At 34.3% G+C, this 20,191-nt stretch overlaps 7 protein-coding genes and 1 pseudogene across 7 annotated transcripts; 2 read left to right on the forward strand and 6 right to left on the reverse strand.

Annotated features, from left to right (window-relative positions):
• Positions 129–527, reverse strand: LOC104727714. The gene has a single exon (XM_010446794.1). The coding sequence runs from the start codon at positions 525–527 to the stop codon at positions 129–131; it is 399 nt and encodes a 132-aa protein (XP_010445096.1).
• On the reverse strand, positions 891–3,063 carry LOC104722151 (ATPase family AAA domain-containing protein 1). Its single transcript, XM_010440265.2, has 5 exons — positions 2,672–3,063; positions 2,166–2,466; positions 1,869–2,027; positions 1,462–1,757; positions 891–1,358 (listed from the first exon to the last, which is right to left on the reverse strand). The coding sequence occupies exons 1-5, from the start codon at positions 2,867–2,869 to the stop codon at positions 1,113–1,115; spliced, it is 1,200 nt and encodes a 399-aa protein (XP_010438567.1). The 5' UTR covers positions 2,870–3,063; the 3' UTR covers positions 891–1,112.
• LOC104722152 (25.3 kDa heat shock protein, chloroplastic) lies at positions 3,767–4,841 on the forward strand. The gene is made up of 2 exons (XM_010440266.1): positions 3,767–4,107; positions 4,210–4,841. Exons 1-2 carry the CDS (start codon positions 3,861–3,863, stop codon positions 4,641–4,643), a joined length of 681 nt encoding a protein of 226 aa, XP_010438568.1. The 5' UTR covers positions 3,767–3,860; the 3' UTR covers positions 4,644–4,841.
• On the reverse strand, positions 5,472–6,893 carry LOC104722153 (annotated as a pseudogene).
• Positions 8,133–9,267, forward strand: LOC104722154. Its single transcript, XM_010440267.2, has 3 exons — positions 8,133–8,559; positions 8,667–8,753; positions 8,922–9,267. Exons 1-3 carry the CDS (start codon positions 8,269–8,271, stop codon positions 9,069–9,071), a joined length of 528 nt encoding a protein of 175 aa, XP_010438569.1. The 5' UTR covers positions 8,133–8,268; the 3' UTR covers positions 9,072–9,267.
• On the reverse strand, positions 15,017–15,562 carry LOC109127700. Its single transcript, XM_019233012.1, has one exon. The coding sequence runs from the start codon at positions 15,426–15,428 to the stop codon at positions 15,237–15,239; it is 192 nt and encodes a 63-aa protein (XP_019088557.1). The 5' UTR covers positions 15,429–15,562; the 3' UTR covers positions 15,017–15,236.
• Positions 16,027–16,581, reverse strand: LOC109127701. Its single transcript, XM_019233013.1, has one exon. The coding sequence runs from the start codon at positions 16,400–16,402 to the stop codon at positions 16,223–16,225; it is 180 nt and encodes a 59-aa protein (XP_019088558.1). The 5' UTR covers positions 16,403–16,581; the 3' UTR covers positions 16,027–16,222.
• On the reverse strand, positions 17,860–18,418 carry LOC109127699. Its single transcript, XM_019233011.1, has one exon. The coding sequence runs from the start codon at positions 18,273–18,275 to the stop codon at positions 18,060–18,062; it is 216 nt and encodes a 71-aa protein (XP_019088556.1). The 5' UTR covers positions 18,276–18,418; the 3' UTR covers positions 17,860–18,059.

Below are 20,191 nucleotides of genomic sequence, written 5' to 3' on the forward strand. Positions count from 1 at the left end.
AAAAAAAAAAAAAAAAAAAAAAAAAAAAAAAAAAAAAAAAAAAAAAAAAAAAAAAAAAAAAAAAAAAAAAAAAAAAAAAAAAAAAAAAAAAAAAAAGAACATAATAGAAAAGTGAGCTAAATCCGACTTCAGTCAAGCCACTTGTACATTAATTTGGGTGTTTCTTTACCTTCTGCACGGTATATTCCATCTTCTCTAGCATCCCAAAAAACATTTCTACCATAACGAACTAAGATATACCTACCTTCATATGCGGTAAAAGATGCATGAAATCTGTAATTAGGACCCTGCCACAAGTCATAATTGAAAAAAGTCTTCAAAACGCTATCATGAAAACTAAAATCAAAGGTTTGTCCCGGGCTTAAGTAACGATCGCCTATGATGTCTTGGTCCGACACACAATAAATCCTGAGAATGTTTTTTGGACCAAGAGAGCTTTTGAAATGTACGGTGTTCTTATCCCAGATCGCGTTGCTCGATCCAAGACACAATGCAATGACAAGCAAAAAGCACAAAAAAGAATTCATTGTTTTGCTTGATCAATGTATATATGTGAGTGTGTGTGTGTGTCTTATAAGTAGAATGTTCTAATTTATAGGAGGAGGTCATGTTCATGCATTCGATTTTTCTCATGATTTTTGCATCTTATTAAGGCGTAATCTTTTTAAACAAAATCTTTGTTTTTGTTGACAAGTTTGATAATAGCCAACTTTAATGATACGCATTTGTGACCGTGATTCCTGACATTGGAGGCTAATTTCTATAAATGGCATTTAGAATTCGGTTTAATAGCTTTCAATGTAATATAGTATGTGCACTCGATAATCTTTATCCAAGATACTCTAATTTTATGAAATTATGATTAGGACCTTGACCGAACAAATCAAAACTGTATTTTGGTGTATGATTTGTATATGGGAAGTGAAGAAAAAGTTACCCATAAGGTGAGAACATTGGCCAAAGCCATTTTAATACAGTCAAACGTAGCAAATGATCCTACCAACATAAAAGAAGAACAAAAAGAAGTTTCACAGAGCCAACAACTGAAAGGTGACAAATTCTAAACTTCCAATGAAAAACACCAGAACGTCTATAAAAAGTGATCTGGGATTTCATCTGGAATCGTCTTCGGGATCACGCTGCCGTGAATCCTGAGAATCTGACTGAAGATTAAATATCTGCGAAACTAGAAGCTTCGAGATTCCACTTATCGCTGCTTGGACATCATCTGGTTCCCCTGAGGAGCCTCTCCAAGCCGAGGACTGCGAGCTCAATGAGTATTCCCCTGCTGCAACTTGTGTCTTCTTTGACGTTACAAGAACCTTCTCCAAATCCAACTGTGATAATGGCCTAGGAGCCTGCAAAATGAGAAGAGAAACTCAAAAACATCAGTACTTTTGAAATCATATTGGATGCAACATTGAACATTCCTTGGGACATGTTTTTCCTTTAAAAACTTACCAAACATGGTGTCCCCTTTCTCTCTGCCTCTAGTATTTCTCTGATAGGGAAATAAGCTGCTTTCTTGCAGAGCTCAAAAATGTCTGATCCTGTATAGCCTTCGCATAAGCGAGCTATGTGATCATAGTCAATATCAGGTTCCACCCTCTCTCCTTTCAGAGTCACTTTCAATATCTCAGCTCTCTCCCGGCGATCAGGCATTCCAATCTCAAAGGACTGAGGAAGACGCCTCAATATTGCTTCATCAAGCTCTGACGGTCTGTTAGTTGCGGCAAGAACCATAACCCTCGCATTTGCTACAAGGCAACCAGTATTTCTATAAGAAAATCATTTCAATCTAAGACCTACTCTAGATTGCAATAGTCTGTATGGTAAAGTAAGCCGAAAGGTGAAAAAATTCAACTTACGATCAGTAGAAAACCCATCCCATAAAGCCATAAACTCAGTCTTCATGTTAGACATTGCTTCATGATCTGATGAACGGCGCTGACCAAGAAAGCTGTCAACCTCATCAATAAAAATGATAGCAGGTTGGAGTTTGTACGCCAAGCTAAACACAGCAGCAACTGAAAGAACGGAACAGAACAGAACAGAGCAGCTCATATATTAGAAACACAACCAATACACCAAAGAAAGTGGCATTCGGGATAATAAAAATTAGAAACCCTAAGAAAAAGAAAAAAAGAAGAAGCAAATGCACATACCAAGCTTCTGAGCATCACCAAACCACTTGCTCATAAGATTAGAAACCTTAACATTAATGAAAACAGCTCCAGATTCTTTGGCAATAGCCTTAGCAAGCATAGTCTTTCCAGTACCAGGAGGTCCATAGAGCAAGACACCTTTTTGAGGTCCAAGAAGCTTCCCATAAGCAAAAAGCTCAGGTCTCTTCAATGGTAAAATCACAAGCTCATACAAAGAATGCTTGATGGCCTCCAACCCTCCAATAGAACCAAACTCCACATCAATATGGTTTGGGTTTATCACATCACATGCTATTACATCCTGGTTTCACAAAATTAGAAAAGAAACCAAGTGACCATTTCGTCGAGCTCCTTCAATGAGTAACAAAACATAGTTTGAACTCAAAAAAAATCCAAACTTTAATGTTGAACAGAGAGACCAAATAACCCAATTCTCATAAATCCCAACTACGAACCATAATAGGATTCAAAGTTCGATTAATTCATAAAGAAGACTTTAAGATTACCTCGTATGGATTGGTCTGAATAAGAGGACGACCCAAACGCTTTGAGAGTTCCTTCTTATGTTCGAGAGCTTTTTTAGAAGCCTCACGATTAGGATCGAGATGACGAAGACCCGCAAACAGAACCAAGCAGCTGAACGCAGCGCTTGCCGCGTAGAGTATAAGTTCTTGCAAGATCTTTGTCTCCGAAGAACCACCCATGTCTCTCTTCAAAAATAAAAACTCAACCTTTTCAATTATTACAGAGGAATCTTAAAGGGAATAAGAAACCCAGAAATTAAGGCCCCCCAGAAGAAACGGAGGATATATGTTTGCAGAAGACGAAAAGATTTTGTTGTTCTTTGTGGACGACGACGACAGAGCTGATTCTTTGCCTTGGTGAATTCTCGAATACTTGGGGATCGAGGAATTGAGAAGTCGAAATTACCAGAATAGCCTCGGTTGCACCGCCGTAAATAGTAGATTGTGTCAAAGAAGGGCCTTTAACGGGCCTTCTTTTTTTTTTCCGAGGGCCTTCTTATATCAGACAATCAGAATGTTCTAAAACCCAATTACAAGTACTACTGTTTCTGTTCAGCAGCGTATCTAGATTTTAGAGGTACAGTTAGATAGATACTATTGCATCATCATTCCATGTGTGTAAGTGTAACGTTGTTTTTTTTTTCTTTAACTGTTTTCGTCAATTATTACATCAGCATAGAATCTTATTGATGAGTTAGTTTATAATTTTTTTATTCTAGATAATTTGATTAGTTCTACTTATTAAGAAACTAATCCTAAAATCATCGTTTATTCTAACTCTAGAATCCAGAGTCTATCTTACTAATTAGCCACACATATTTGTTTACATCACAAATAACACTGATTGGCACAAAGACAAAGACAAAAAGAAACCCGAAGATGGTTCCGGAGAAGATGAGAAACACGAGAGAGAACGAACACACAAAAGTAAAGTAAAGAAGTTAAGAAACAAAAGAAGTCGAGAAACTTCTTATAAAATCTTCAACCTTCAAGATGACTCTTTTTGTCACTTTGCGTCTTCTCTTCTTCACCTCACTTCACCTATATATACACTCTCCAATACTCTCATAGTACCCCAAACAAACTCAAGACGACATATCCAAAACAAAAACCTCACAAACTAGACTTTTCTTCTTTTCTCAGTTTCATTTTTGGCTCATATTCGATATAAATGGCTTCCACACTCTCATTTGCATCGGCTCTAACTTCACCTCTCGCTCCATCTCCCTTTGCCTCATCCAAGTCTACTTCGCCGTTCTCTGCCTCCTTCCCACGGAGGATGCCTAGTCGGATCAGAGCTCAGGACCAAAGAGAAAACTCGATTGATGTTGTTCACCAAGGACAACACAAGGGGAACGAAGGATCTAGCGTACAAAAAAGACCTCAACAACGCTTAGCCATGGACGTTTCTCCTTTCGGTACGTTACACTAATTAAAAACAAATCTCTCCTTGTATAAATTGAAACCTTTTCCTCTGCTTTTCTACTCAAACAATTCTCTGTTTTTTGTCACAACGTCAGGACTGTTAGATCCTTTGTCACCAATGAGAACAATGCGGCAAATGCTAGACACCATGGACAGGATGTTTGAAGACGCTATGCCTGTCTCAGGAAGAAACAGAGGAGTAAGTGGAGTGTCAGAGATTCGTGCACCATGGGACATCAAAGAGGAAGAACATGAGATCAAGATGCGTTTTGACATGCCTGGTCTCTCCAAAGAAGACGTAAAAATCTCTATCGAAGATAACGTCCTTGTAATCAAAGGAGAGCAGAAGAAGGAAGACGATAGTGATTCTTGGTCTGGAAGAAGCGTTAGCTCTTATGGAACACGACTTCAGCTTCCAGACAACTGTGAGAAAGACAAGATCAAAGCTGAGCTCAAGAACGGAGTTCTCTTTATCACTATCCCTAAAGCCAAAGTCGAACGCAAAGTCATCGATGTCCAGATTCAGTAGAGAACTCCATTGATGTTTTCCTCTGTTTCATTGTTACTTGGAGCTATTTCTTGTACATAAGCGCCTATGTTTCTCTTAGTGATGTTAAAATGGGCCGGATGCCCGCGGGTCTAAACAGGTCAGTATTAAAAATTTAAGTCCGAGGTCCGTTTAATAACACACCAAAAAATAAAAAACTTAAACGGGTTCACCATTTTAGATCCGCGGGCGTAATGGGTATGTCCGAAATTAAACGGGTAGCTCGTTTATTTCTCAACTTTAAACCTAAAAACTAAAACGTCAACGTCTCACTTCGTCTCTCTTTTTCGATTCCATCTCTCTTTCGATAGATGTTTCCATCTCCAGCTAAAGCTCGAATCACCAAACAAGGGTAAGCTCGAATTCAATGGATATTTTGTTAAAATCACCAAACAAGCTCGAATTTTTCGTCCCTCAATTTCATGGGTTTGAGAGATTAAGGAGTAACAATCCCTATGTTTCTCAGAGAAACTTTCTCTATAAGCTTATAGTGTGATGTAAATAAACATTGAAAATGAACAATATACAATCTATGTGTTTTGGCGAATAGATTCATCCTTTGGTTTCTATGCTATCAGGCACAATGAAACAAACTTTTTATACTTTTTCATAACTCACAGTAAGCCACGAGAATATATTTACAAAGAAATGCATTTTCCAACGGCTACAAAGAACTTAATAACGACGATGGTGGCCTCGCAAGCCAGATATATGCAGAACATAGGAGATAACTGGAAATGTATAATAATACTTGGAAGCAAAACAAAAAGATGGATGGAAACAGAATGCGCAGTGGATATTTGTACATGTTCATATATTCTTGAGGAATTCCATGATGTGAGTACCGTAGGCTCTGCAAAAAACTTGGAAGCCCCGGAAGCCAGAAGCTTTGGCCAAGGCCTCAAACTCCTTCTCGGTTCGTTCTTTGCCTCCGGGGTTGTGAGCCATCATGAGGCAGTCCATGTGGACAACTTCTTTTGTCATCAGGCTGGAGTCTGGCACCACCGGAAGTATAGATTCTGCCACTATCATCTTACCGTTGACTGGGAGCGCTTTGTAGCAGTTCTTCAGAAAATTCAAACAGTGTTGATCGCTCCAATCATGACATATCCACTGTCACATGTGACAAGTTTTGTAAAACCAAATGTCTATGATACATTTTTAAAAGCTACTATGCTAAGAATAAAAATAGGACTAGTTTACCAACCTTCATGAAGATGGCATCTGCTTTAGGAACATTCACAAACATATCTCCCCCAATATGTTCAATACCTATATCATTCGACAAAACCCTTACCTCTAAGTCAATCTTAGGACATTAAACTTTCCATGAATACATATCGAAATAGCTCATTAAAGAAAAGCATATATATACCAGGATAGGATATGGCTTCCGCAATGACATGAGGGAGATCATAAAGAATGCCTTTGATGTGTGGGTGCTTGGATACAATCATACGGAGAGTGACTCCAATGCCACCACCAACATCTACCAATGAAGACAAACCCTCAAAGCCCTTGTAGGTTTCCAGAATCTTGGTCATGACGATGGTTGTGTGGTTGGACATTCCATAGTTGAACACTTTGTTAAATCTCGGGTCGACCCCCTGGTACTCGAAAGCGTCCATACCAAATGCCTTGTCGAATGGGACTCCGCCTTCAAGAACAGCATCTTTCAAATGGTACCTGTACTCATACACACATATTTCACTCACCTCATGTAAAATGTTGCTTAGTGTTGAGTTAGAATTTTCTAAGATCTTGACAACATATTTACCAGCTCTCCATGAAGACTCTGTCTCTGTTCAAGTGACAGAGAGCAGCGAGCGAGACTCCGTGTTCGTTTTTAGTAAGGTATTTGCAGACTGGTTCCAGTCCATACAGACGCTCCACGCCGCCATCAATAAGCTTACGAACAGAGCAGGTCAAGATAGAGTAAGCCGCAAGCAACCGGAGGATCCGGTCGACCATGACTGGAGCATCAGGATTCTTGGTCGGGAGATGGGGAAGCTATCTCAGAGGGGGACAGTTGACCGCCAGCGAGACCGGCGTTCTTGGATATGATCTCGAGCAAGTCAAGCTCTAACGCCGATGTTAGAACCATAGGAAGCACGGTGGCCCCGGCGAGCTGCATAGCAAAGAGGTTGGCTTCTTCGTCGGAGATTTTTGCCGGAGTTAACTGTGTCTCAGCCAAAGATCCCATTATGACTCTGTTTTTGGATTGTAACTTTGTTTTGTTTCTCTCAACGGTATTAGTCTCTTGCTTGAGAATGATGTGATGACTGAATGAGTGAGAACTGTGGTCGAAGAGGTCTATTTATACTAAGTAGGTAGCATTTATTCGTCTCTTAAGTCTTAACGACGTAGACGTTGAATAATGTATTTTAAAATACAAAAAACTAACCTAATCGATGTTATTGAAGGCATGCTATCACCTATTGATCCATTGTTATTACATATAAAATGCAAATATATATTCGAAAATAAATAAGATAATGGAGAGGAATCGGCATGGCTCATGCAAACTTAAGTTGGTAAGTGGACATTAAGTTGGTGAGTGGTATTGATCGGCAAACACAAACATAAAAAAAATTGTTCTTCGAGTGGTCCATCAATGCATCTTGTCATTATTCGCAAGTTACGTTCATCTACTTGGAACGCATGCATGACCGAGCTCTAAACCCAAACGAGAAAATTAAAGCTTGGGTATGCGGCCTTAATTGTAATATATATCTTAGTGGCTGTTTTATTGTCATGAATACTTTTGTAGATTTTTTTTTTTTTTTTTTTTGAATGAATGTGTAAAACTATATTCAGTCGAAAAAAGCTTTTTTACAAAAAATGCATCCTTATATCAAATTTAGAATTGGAAAGGAAATTGAGTTGAACTTAGTGGCGCGAGTAGCAAACTATAGCTGCAGGCCATCAGCAAACTTTTCCGTTTGGTGCTGCATCGAGAGCAGTTTATTACGGAGAAACCGGTCAAGAAACTTTGTCGTTTTGTAGATTCGTGGTCAAGGCTCTCACACATTATCAAATTTTGTTGGATAATTCATAATTCGTAATTCCAAGGACATAAGAAGTTGCTTAAAGAGATAGAGATAGACTCACAAATTTTGTTGGTGCTAGCCGAGACAATTCTAGGTGAAAAAAAAATAAAAAATTAATAATAACATTGCTGATCCAAACCTTCCACCAACCTATATTATTATATAATTCAACTTGCCTATATACTAATAATTCAGCTTAACTAATGAACTAATATATTATATTTGTTATTTTTCTGATATTTGTTTCTTTCACCAAAGAAACCATCTCAGTCAACAAACCCTCGTTATTTGGGCCACTAATTGGGTATAGCATTAAAAAGCCCATAGTGATATAACGTTCATCTCTAAGGCCTTACCCAATTCTAAAACCCTAATAAACCGATATTCAAAATATGAAATCCGGAAAAGAAATCAAATCCCTTCTTCTTCCACCGCTGCTTTTCGAGGAACAACAACGGTCATTTGCGATTTTCTCGAGAAGCTTTTTTCAAAGAAAAGAAAAAAAAACAGAAAAAGATCGAAACTTTACAGTCGAAGAAAGAAGAAAAAGAAAGAAAATGGTGAGTAAGCGAAAAGAAGTTGTGGAGATTATCACACCAGATCCGTGGGTGACGAGGAAGAAAACAAAGAGAAAGAGAACAAAGAGTAAGGAGATAGAAGATGGAGACGAGGGGACACCTCTCAGAGGTATCTTTTGTCTTAAAACGAGACAGGATATGAAGATTTTCGATGAGAAAGAGGATTGCTTCATCCTCGATTTCGATCCCAACGATTCGTTCGATGCAAAAACCCAATCCGAAACCCCTGAATCTGACGAAGATGTGGCAATCGTCCATGAGAAAGGCCAGGTTTTTTTGATTACTAAGAATTCTTGGGTGCTTTGATTTTGTTTTTTTTTCCCTGTAAAGTTTGAGTCTTTTTACACATCTCTTGTCTTGGGATTTTGTGTTTTCAGGTGGCTTGTAGGGATTACCCACATCCAAGGCATCTCTGTTGGAAATTCCCTTTTGAATCAAGTCAACACAAATCACATTGTAATCAGGTAATTTGAAAATTGGGTCCTTTTGTTTAATTAGATGTTGTTTGGGTTCTGAGATAATGATGGATTGATTTGTTTAGTGATCTTTTAGCTCTGTAAGGTTGAAAGGGTTTGAATGTAACAACACAAGATTTTAAAGATCTGTTTTTTTTTTTTTATAAATGTGTGTAGTGCTATTGCTATGTCTGCGATTTGGCTGCTCCTTGTGCACATTGGACATCTAGAGTTTCACCGCATTGTGAGGCATTCGAGAACAGTAGATGGAAGCCTTTACGAGAGTTGTACCGGAACCATCACCGTGTAACCACCACCAAGAAGTAGATGAGAGGCTTTCTCACTTCTCAGTTCTCATGGGGTTTTATGAGTAAAAAAGTAATGATTGTGTTATAATGTCCATCTTCAGCTGAATATTATAACGCTTACTGAAGAAACCAAATTAGATCCTTTTTCTTGTAAAATCTGTTGTGAGTTGATGTTTATGGAGCCATCTTAAACATCACAATCCGACTTGGCATGACTGTTAGTCAAAGACTTATTAGTATTTGCCCATCAATGAAGTTCTTTTTTACACAGTGTGACACTTGAAAGAAAAAGAAAAAGAACTCCAACGTTAACAGTCCGGTCATTGGTTCGCCGGGGAAGAATTCCCGAGACGATATTGATGAGAGCAGTCGTGTACTCGGCAAGTAGCTCAGCAAAGATCACTATTTGCAAACGTTGTGTAGAAGCATATAGAGAATGTTCAATGAATCTCTGAATATTCTTAGAATGTTTTTTTAAGTTCTATTCTTTTGGTAGTGGATAAATGAAGAAGGAAAGTAAGATGACATATATGTGGACTAGAGAGATTCTTGGCTGTGTCACACAATTTTCATCCTGCGTGGGCGGTACGAATAATCCTATAGTACTGCTTTTTTTGTGTGTTGGTGATATGATTTCAACTGTTTCTTATTGGTTCTCGAATCTAGAACAAGTCAAAAATGAACTAATTGGATATGATGTTGTTCTTTTAGGACACCAAACAATGGATATTGTTTACAATTCTAAATCATTAAAAGATTAAAATAGTGTCTGTGTGTGTGTGTGTGTCCACACACGGATGGATATATATGTGTGTCGTCGTCCATTTCGTAATAAGTGTGTCAGTTTGCATGATTTAATTGAAAGTGATAATTAGCCGACAAAAAGAAAAAATTGAAAGTGATAATTAAAACACTCAAAAATATTGAGATTTTGATTTCATGTAATTTTTCCCCAAACTGCAAATGCGACAGAAATTATTTGTTTAGAGGTTTGCTAAAGTATATCTAAAATAAGATATGAAATTTTGAGAAAATAATTCAAAAGGAATCAGAATAAATTTAAAATAAGAGAAATTTAATTATAGAAAATTAAAAGAAATTGGTCCAACGAAATGTTAAAACAGTAGCAATAAAAGGCTGTAACAAGTTGTAGTGGACTGATGAGACGATAATTCAATTCAAAAAATACACAATAAGTTGTGTTCTCGAATAATGTAGTTAATTGAGTATGAATCAACAGTTGTTTAAATTATACTACTACTAATGTAATTTGATTTGATTGGTAGGCGAGAGTGATTAAGGAGGTGGGTCTACACTCCACAGACCACCACCAGGTCCACGTCCACCACACATAAGCGGCTGACATCAAGACGCGTTTAATTACCTATTTTTATAACGGCGCCGAATCGCGCGTGTGAACAAATAATTACCTTTTCCCCTTCTGGTCATATCATACCTCGCCACTCTGCGTTGTCGTTTTGTTTTAAGTGTTGATAAATAAAACTATGTTCTTACTCGAAGTTATAACTATATATATATATATATATTTTTTTTTTTTTTGAACACGCTCGAAGTTATAACTATATAATTTGAAAATATTTCTATATTTTATAAATTAAGAAAATAGTACAGTAGAAATTTAAATTTGTTGTCTTAAAAACTATAATATTAATTTTAAAGCCTAATCCATAATATATAGTATGTTTTATTAACCTTTAAAGTTTAAACCTAAACAAAATTGTGTATTCAGCTCATTTTAAAAGGTTATACTATATGCTAGTATATTTTTATTATGTGTTCCAGTTATTCCTGACAGTCTATACTATTAAATCTTATTGTTCATTAGTCTACCATAAGCACCCTTAATTTAATAGGAAAAAGGCCAGCTAAAGAAAATAACAAGGGAAAATGACAATTTTGTTCAGTCTATTCTTCAGGATAGTGACAATTTTTCTGTCCACGTATTTGCATAAACAACTACACAACTTTTAACTAAAACTAAAAAAAGAAGTTGCGTTTCTCATACTAGAATCTAAATTATAGTACTATGAGAAAGACAGCTTGGAATCGTTAACGATCAATTAATTTGTCTTTGTTTCGTGATTGCGAGATAAGAAAGAAAAAAAAGGGGTGGAAGGAATAAAACCACAACCACAAGTCTTTAAGTCCTAAATAGAGACACGTCTCCGAGCAGTTCGATGTTTGTGTTTTTGTCTCACAAAATACATACACTTTGCTTTGGACTCCTCTGTTCATCCACCGAAACTTCCTTTTCTCCTTCAATTATCTCTCTCACTTTCTACATGTAAACTTTAAAGTTGACATATCTATCAATTATTAAGTGAGAAAAATAATAAATTTAGGCCGTGCCTGGTTGTTGATTGTTTTCAATTATTATATAATCGAATTAAACGCTCATGCCCTACCTCCTATCAATGGTTTGAATGACCACATTTGTCAATCTATATATACATTTTTTTTAGACATTTATGAAATAAATTCTAGAATTAGAATTTATTTACAATTATGCCATTAATATTAGTTTTACAATTATTTTTTATTTTAAATAATATCAAATTTGGAATCTAACATAAGAAGATTTTTTCCTATTCAAATTTTCAAAAGTAGACCAACACCCATTAGTATTGAATATTTTATATTTAATTATCCATTCTCTAAAAAACCTACTGATAATAACTTATTTTCATTTGTTTGAAAGCCAAGTGATTAAATTGTTGATAATAACTTTAATTTTTTTAAAAAAATTGGGGCCTGAACTGACACAAATTGTTAAAAAAAAATTTACTTCTTTACCGAAGTATTTTTCAGTAGCTAATATATTAATATGTAGATTTTTGATCCATACTAATAAGAAACAATTGATATAAATCAAACTTTACAAAAAAAACACTTCACCATTTTAATCGACTTGCACAACTATAAATACAAAGTGTTAAATGATATAGAGATAAAACAATCAAAATTACAAAGTCAAATTATAGTATACTCATATAATTATAAAATAGAATATATTATGTAATACTATTATCTGATTATCTCGACATTGTAAATGAAAAAGAAAAATCACAAAAAAATATATTTGTTGACTAAATTAAATTTAATGAATAATAAGGATATTCTAACTTGTATATAATAAACCACTACATGTAGACAATAGAAATTATACACTACAGAATCTATTGATATAAAACTATAGTAGATTAAAAAATACAAAATATATTATATACATATATAGTTAATATAATAAAGAAATTTTATTTTGCATTTCTAAAAAAAATATAGTCCCGCGGTGTACCGCGGGTAAATATCTAGTTTTCTTGCATATTGTCTCCATCGGTCACACCCTATATAANTATATTTTTTGACTAAATTAAATTTAATGAATAATAAGGATATCCTAACTTGTATATAATAGACCACTACATGTAGACAATAGAAATTATACACTACAGAATCTATTGATGTAAAACTATAGTAGATTAAAAATACAAAATATATTATATACATATATAGTTAATATAATAAAGAAATTTTATTTTGTATTTCTAAAAAAAATATAGTCCCGCGGGTAAATATCTAGTTTTAAAGATATTAGTGAAATCACTTTTCATTCTAATTGTTCTATCCAAATTATCAGAGAAAAATATGAAAAGCCTGACTTTAACACCGGTACAAATTCCATGAATTTTCTTCTCTAGTTCTAAACTTCTAATTACTCTATCCAACTCTCTCAATATACTTTGTTTATTTTTCTTTAATCAAAATTCTGTCGAAAAATTACAATAACCCTTCCGAAGCAGAATATGATCTTGCTTTTTTTTTATTTTTTTGGACAACCATGAATTTTCATTCAAATTAAAACCCAAAAAGGGTTGTGTTCTTACAACATCAAACAAAATAGGCATAGAAAGCTAAAGATAGGAGCTCCATGCTTATCAAAAGGATTTTCACACTGAATTTTTTTTGAGAAGTCTATTGGAACCAGAGTGGATTCGTTCTTGAAGTCAAGCTTCACGAAATCCTCGACCAACAGGTGGTCATGGGTGGCTCTAGCGGATGACGCACATGAGCTTGTAAAAGGGTGTTCCACGGAAGGAACGCTTGAGGGTTTTTTCGCCAACCTGAGGGAGTTCAGGTGTATGGGATAGTTTAAGCTTTGGAGAGCATACTTCATGGTTGTAAATGAAGCTGTAAACGGGGATCGCAGGAAGAGGGTGTCAAACCGTAACAAAGCAGGTGGATCATCCCTCACATATTTATCAGAGAATTAAGTAGTATTTATCAGAGAATTAAGAAATAAATTAGAAATTTGAAGTGCTAATAATAGTCATATTTTAGAGCATATCAATTTTTTTTGTTTTATGGTATCGATTTTAACAACATCCATGAAATTTCTTTATTAACAAAAACATAGATGAATGATGTGAAGTTTACTAAATTGATTTATAACATGAGTAGAAAAATCAAATCAAATAAGTCGACATCTATATTGAAAACGTATTTTCTGGTGTTTAGAAAGTTACATGCTTAAGGCAGTGAATGGAAACAACAAGAAAACGTTTTTCAAACTTTTTATGTTCAAAACCGTAGTTAGTCACCAATCATTTGTTTTCTTTTAAATTTGCGGTTTTCAAAAAAAAAACAGAGATTTGCGGTTTTGTCCAACGTATTATACACTGAACCGCTTTTGTAATAACCATCAGTCTTTTACCTAGCAGGTTTGAAAAACGTACAGATATACAATACTTTTTTTAATTAATACTAAAAATAATACTACTTTTTTATACTACTATTTTATGAAGAGAAAAAATGCACATACAAAAAGAAAAAAAACATTATTCTTATCTCCTCTCACTTCTCTCACTTACATATTACCTTTTTTAAAAAAACATTAGAATATAACATTTGATTTATAAGGTATTTTTCAAATGATTAAATACAAAGAATATACTGGTTAAATAATTTAATGGATTGTTTCACCAATTTTTTTAATGGATTTAAAATTATATATACTATAAAATTAATAAATAATATGAAATCCGCACTTCAAATAGTTTTTTCACCAATCAAACATTATTTTGTTCCGCTTATTATGCATAAACTGCAATTGTCCCGCAAATATTTTTTCCTTGCGAATACCGCAGTTGAACCGTATCGCACTTTAAAACTGCTTGTCCCGCACAGTCAATTACGCTGTCACCATTCGGACCCTAAGTGACATTTTATACGGATAAATTATTAATAAATGGTTGTCCCAACCAAAAGAATGTATAAGTCTTATTTTGATGTTTAAGATAAAAATATATTTTTGTAAGAGAATTTTTTTTTCACGAGTTTATCATCGAATTTTTTTTTTAATCATTTATCATCAAACAATTTGTTTCTATAAGGTTTATAAGAGAATTTCAAAAATAAATATAAAAAATGGCTTAGTTATAAGTTATAACCTTATAATTATATTAATAATAATGAAAATTAAAATAAGAAAAAAGATTTAAGTGTCTTTTTCATTATTATTTTTTCACATTAATTTCAATCTTACCCTACCAAGTCGTATCTTTTAGACATTAAATTATCATCGTAGGCCATCATTCAATTGGTCAGCTTGGAGCCTTGGACCAGTGTGAGTTTGATCAATTCATACACAGATTTTCCTATCATTAAAAAAAAATTCACAACAATTAAAATAATTTGATTCTGCTTTTATTTACACTATTTACTATTTCTCCTACCTTTCAATACCAATAGAAACGATATTTATTTTTGGTTTGAACTTTGAACTTCATATGTTAAATACCACGATCATTGAAATACAATGTAACCTAATCATGTAAAATGTAAAGAAAATGGTTTTAACTAAGTGAGTTTTTTTTTTCTAAGTGTTTTTTATAAGTGATAGTTATATCAAACATGAACATACAAACAAGTCGGAGCATCGATGGATGATTTAAGTATCAGAATTAAGAAACGCAGGAAGATTAGGATTTATCAAAATCATACAATCTCTATTATAATCCGATACAATTTTACAAAGCTCTGAGCCATTTAAAAAAAAAAAAACAAGTAAAGAAAGAAAAAGACGGAGAGAAACGCCCGGAAAAAAGTTAACTCCGGTGGAAAAGGAGAGACAAAACTGAGATGAAGATGTTTGCGCGCAAGCTGATCAGAAATCAACGAGGTGAGAAGAGTAATCTGGAATAGGTGAGGATCTAGGAGGACAATGAAGAGAGAAACGACCAATCCTTACGACGTCTCTATCATCCCCTTGCCGCCTCGGAAGAACCTCGGCGGTCAGTTTAGCTAGAGCCGTCGTGTACTCCACCAGTAACTCAGCTATGATTACAACAGAAATCATGATTATTAGAGATAAAATAGGAGGATTCGCCGGAGGAGAAGAGAGATTATGGTGTGGAAGTTTCTTAGAGTTTGTGTGTTATCTCTTGATACAAAAATCGAATGGTAGACTGGTTGGAATCGAGCACACCACTCGTGGTCTTTAAATAGGCCAATACTTTTAAGGGCCAGTGGTCGAGAAGATAGTCGTACACGTATTTGTGGCTAAATTTCCCTTTAAGCTTTTTGAATGACAGGCCGCGTGTCACGCACTGTGGATAAATAAGTGATTTTTGTATTGGGAAGAAGACAAAAGTGGGTTTGTTACTTACGAAGTCATCATATACGTGCTCCTTTAAAAAATCATGTACCCCGTATATGTCGACGTTGGATTTTGTAGTTATACTTCGGAGATCTTTTTTGGTTTTTGTCAACAACACATTTCATATAAGAGACTATATATACCCATATAGGTTACATTTTTTTCATTATTTTATTTTGCTAAATATTCCGGATTTTCATACGATAATGCCAAATGACTACTTATAAAAACACAAATATGATGACTGTCATCCTCGTACAAGTAAGGAACATATCGAAATCATCACTAACCGTGAAAATATACGAATTGGATTATATATCATCATAAAATAATAATTTCTATTATATAATTCGATACAGGTTTACAAATATCCAAAAGAGAGAAAAAATAATCCTCAGCTGTCACTCTACAGTTCCATAGAAACAAAATAATAGGGTGCCAAAATAAATAAGAAAATAAAACTCGATACAAAAAAATTCGGCAATAGTCACTGATCAGAAATCGACAAGATGAGAGGAGAAGTCCGGAACCGGTGACGATCTAGGAGGACAATACAAAGAGAAACCACCAATCCGAACGACGTTACCATCTCTCGGAAGTATCCCGGCGGTGAGTTTAGCAAGAGCCGTCGTGTACTCTACTAGTAGCTCAGCAATGGTTACGACAGAGATCATTATCAACGATAAAAATGATCTAGAAGAAGAAGTCTCTTGAGTCTTCTGCTATGCTCTTTTTCAGAGACAAGAAATGGAATTTTGTTGTTATGATTTGTGAGAAAGAGAGACCTCTCTCGTATCTTCTTTATATAGGTAGGAGCTAAAGAGACTGTAGATCGTTTCTCCCTCCTCTTGCGTCGTCGTTACTCGGACTCGTGTTTCATATTTTAATATTTTTCGCTTTTAGACGACACATAAAAAAGTAACGAAGCGCGTCTTACGCGCAGTTCACATTAGCATTAGCTGTTCCACTAATATTCTGAATCTATCAATCAAATGGATTTTTGTTTACTAATTTAGTAGATACATCATTATCACGAATGAACTACCACACTTTTGGAAATAGATATATAAAAACTACAACATATATACATTTGACGAAATCAAAATCACCTAGACAACAAGTAGTAAAAAAAAATTCAAGAAGGTCAAATAAAGAAAAGTGACGTTACGGAGAGGATCGGACAACGATATTAGAACGTTCGAAAACATTAGTACCAGTGTAGTAGTTAAGACTTATTAGGATTTCAAGCTATTAGAGTTAGAGTTGGAACCGTAATTTCGCAAATTGCTAATACAACAAACTTTGTGTCCTACTCATAATAATATCCGACTTGTTTAATTGCTGAGAGCTAAAGTTCACCTTCCGATAAGGGTACTCTGGACCCATTTTCGTACCCATCGTCATCCTCATCCTAACTACCTTGTTTTCGTCTCATTATCTATTTTCGAATTGTTGTTTTATTTAGAAACTCATTTCCATTTGAAACAAGATTTTGATTCCGGTCGCCATGAACATGAATCTACAATTATGCATGGTTTTTTTTTTTTTTTTGGCTAGCTTTATGAAAACAAACTCAATTATTGAAATTTCATTATTACGCGGCCTTATGATTTAAGCTTGAAATGATTGACATACACCAATAATTTAGCAACATAAAATATCTAATGTTTTATAAAAAAAAACTGATTCGTATAAATTTTGTTATTCTTGTAATTTTGTAAAATCGGAACACTTTCTGAGACGTAGTAACATTTAGTTACCACTTTACCACTTCAGTTTGGTCTGTGCGTCATACTAGCAAAATCGCGTTCGCCTACGTACTGCCTCTAGCTAGCTATCATCTTCCAATGTTATATAAACTATAGTATTAATATCGTTTTCAATGGACCAGAAAGACCAAAACTCATCAAGGAACCAAAAGTTGAACATAACTCGAGTGAAAAAATATAAATTAATGAACTTAATCTCGCCAAAAGCGACTTAAATCTCCCCAATTTTTTTGTTTTCTTTTTAATGGTCTGGCGTCATAATAAAAATAACGACTATTAATCATCAAATGAGCCATTGATACATCATCATTTAGGTTTAACTAAAATATAACCGCGAGGGCCAATAACGAACAAAGATCAAGAGTTAAATCAAAATTAATAATCTCTCTATTAATAAATATTTTCGAATTACAGATTTACACAAAGCTCTAAAACAACGATTCAAGATCCATAGGAAGATGGAAGAGGAAGAGACACATGGAAAAATCTCAGCCGTCCGTCCAATCTTGGATTAGATGAAAAAAAGAGAACAAAATCTCGAAATCAAAATCGTTTCGTCTGATCAGAAATCAACGAGATGAGAAGATAAGTCCGGGATCGGAGAGGATCTATTGGCACTACCAGTACTCGACGGAGAAGGACAAGGAAGAGAGAAACCACCAATGCGAACGACGGCGTTTTCGCCTTGTCGTCTCGGTGGCAAGATTCCGGCTGTGAGTTTCGCGAGAGCGGCTGTGTACTCCACCAACAGTTCGGCGAGGATTACTACGGAGATCATGATTGTCGAAGATTCAGGTGAGAGATTTTGCAAGAGGAGAAGGAGAAGGATCTAGAAGTCTCTGAGAGTTTTTTGGTTTTGTTGTGGCTTTGTGAGAAATGAAAGACCTCTTTAGCTCTGTATATATATGACTCTGGACATCTTTATAGGGGCAAGTATTTTGAGTGTTCTTACAGTAAAAATATTATAAAAATAATGTAAAATCGTTAGTTAAGATCTTTTGTTAAGAAATTAGTTATTCAGAGAACATGTTTAAGATCATAAAATTTAATTATATAATATTGTTAAATAGATTACAATTATAAAAATTTATAAAATAACATTTAAATTGCAAATTTATAAATTTTTTACTAAATTTAAAATACAATACCAAATTTTTATGAAACAAAAAAACATTGTAAATATTTTTTTTTTTTAAAACAAACAAACATATTATTTAATTAATTAAATACACAAACATTTTATTTTTTCTTTCTTTGCAAAAAATTTCGGCCAATCATGTGAAACCACGACTTATTCAAGATCAAAAAAATTGTTTTTAAGCCACTATTTATTATTTTACTATTTTTTTGGGTTTAGAATACCCCTAATGTTCTCCCTTCCCTAAAGATGGTGTTAGTGAGTAAGGGTCTGTATCGCCGTTAGTATGACACGGTCTTCTGTTTATTTTTTAATTAAAGAAGAAAAATAACCGCGTCCTACGCGCACAACTACACATTAGATTTCTTGTCGTCTAGATTTGAAGAAGACTAGTAGTACAGTACTTGTACTAATTTTACTTTAGTTTATCTGAGTTGGCTTTGTTTTGGTATAGTTTTGTCAAAAAGACAAGGATTTTAAGGTATTTTATTAATTATCTCTTCTAATTCTGTGTGCTGGTCTCACGGTAAACTTGTCAACCACTTTTTTTTTTTTTGTTTATCCGCCAAACTTGAAAATACAAAGTCATGGTGAAACAATATAATGGACTGATAACAAATTTGGTATTCGGTTTTACTTAGTTTTCTAATTCCATTTGCAAACAATGATGGTGATTCTGAAGACCCATAAAACAGCTTAGTCGAAAAAATGTCACTTTACCGAAACTACTTTATGGAGTTATATATTGGATTAACTTACAGTTAGTTCAAAAAAAAAGGATTAACTTACAGTTAGGATCTTTTATTTAGTTGTCGGTATCATTATTGTTATTTTAGAAAAATACGATTATATCTGACGAATCTATGAACTAGTATATGTTTTTTTTTGGACACCATGAGTATGATATAGTTGTGTTGGTTGGGGTTTTGTTGCACTTCGCATAATAACAACGAGATGGCGTTATAAGAATCTTTACTAATCTATGATTTGAGCTCTAGTTACACGTTATTATTGGACATATGAATATATGATTGGGGTTTTTGGATTTGGAGGAAGAAATATTTAGAAAATTAATAAAAACAGAGTACCGTTTGGTGTCAGAAAAAAGAAAAAAAAACAAACAAAAGAGTATCGATTATAAAATTTGATACGGATTATATCAAGCTTGACGTGTTCACAACTTGGCTGATGTTATATTAGTCGGCCTATATTAACCTATGAATATGGATGGAATTATATAGGCTAAGACAATTTTTTATTTGATATTATGAGTTGTAGTCGATTGTAGCAATCTGAACAAAATAATTTTTAATTATATTATACCCTTGGCCTAGTCTTTGATGAACACATATAGTGGAGTACGGATACCAATGTGGAGTACAATATTCTTAGTTATCTTTATATCTTTAGCCTAATCTTTTGATAACGTTTTGGTTGATCTTGCTTGCTAGTCTAACAAACGAACATGTCCAACATTCCAGTTTTCAAAATAACTCTACAATAAACAAATTTGGATGCATCACAAAAGTTTAGACGTTTAAATTTTTATTGCATTT

Source organism: Camelina sativa, chromosome 11, assembly GCF_000633955.1.
Source record: "Camelina sativa cultivar DH55 chromosome 11, Cs, whole genome shotgun sequence".
In the NCBI taxonomy this organism is placed as follows: Eukaryota; Viridiplantae; Streptophyta; class Magnoliopsida; order Brassicales; family Brassicaceae; genus Camelina; species Camelina sativa.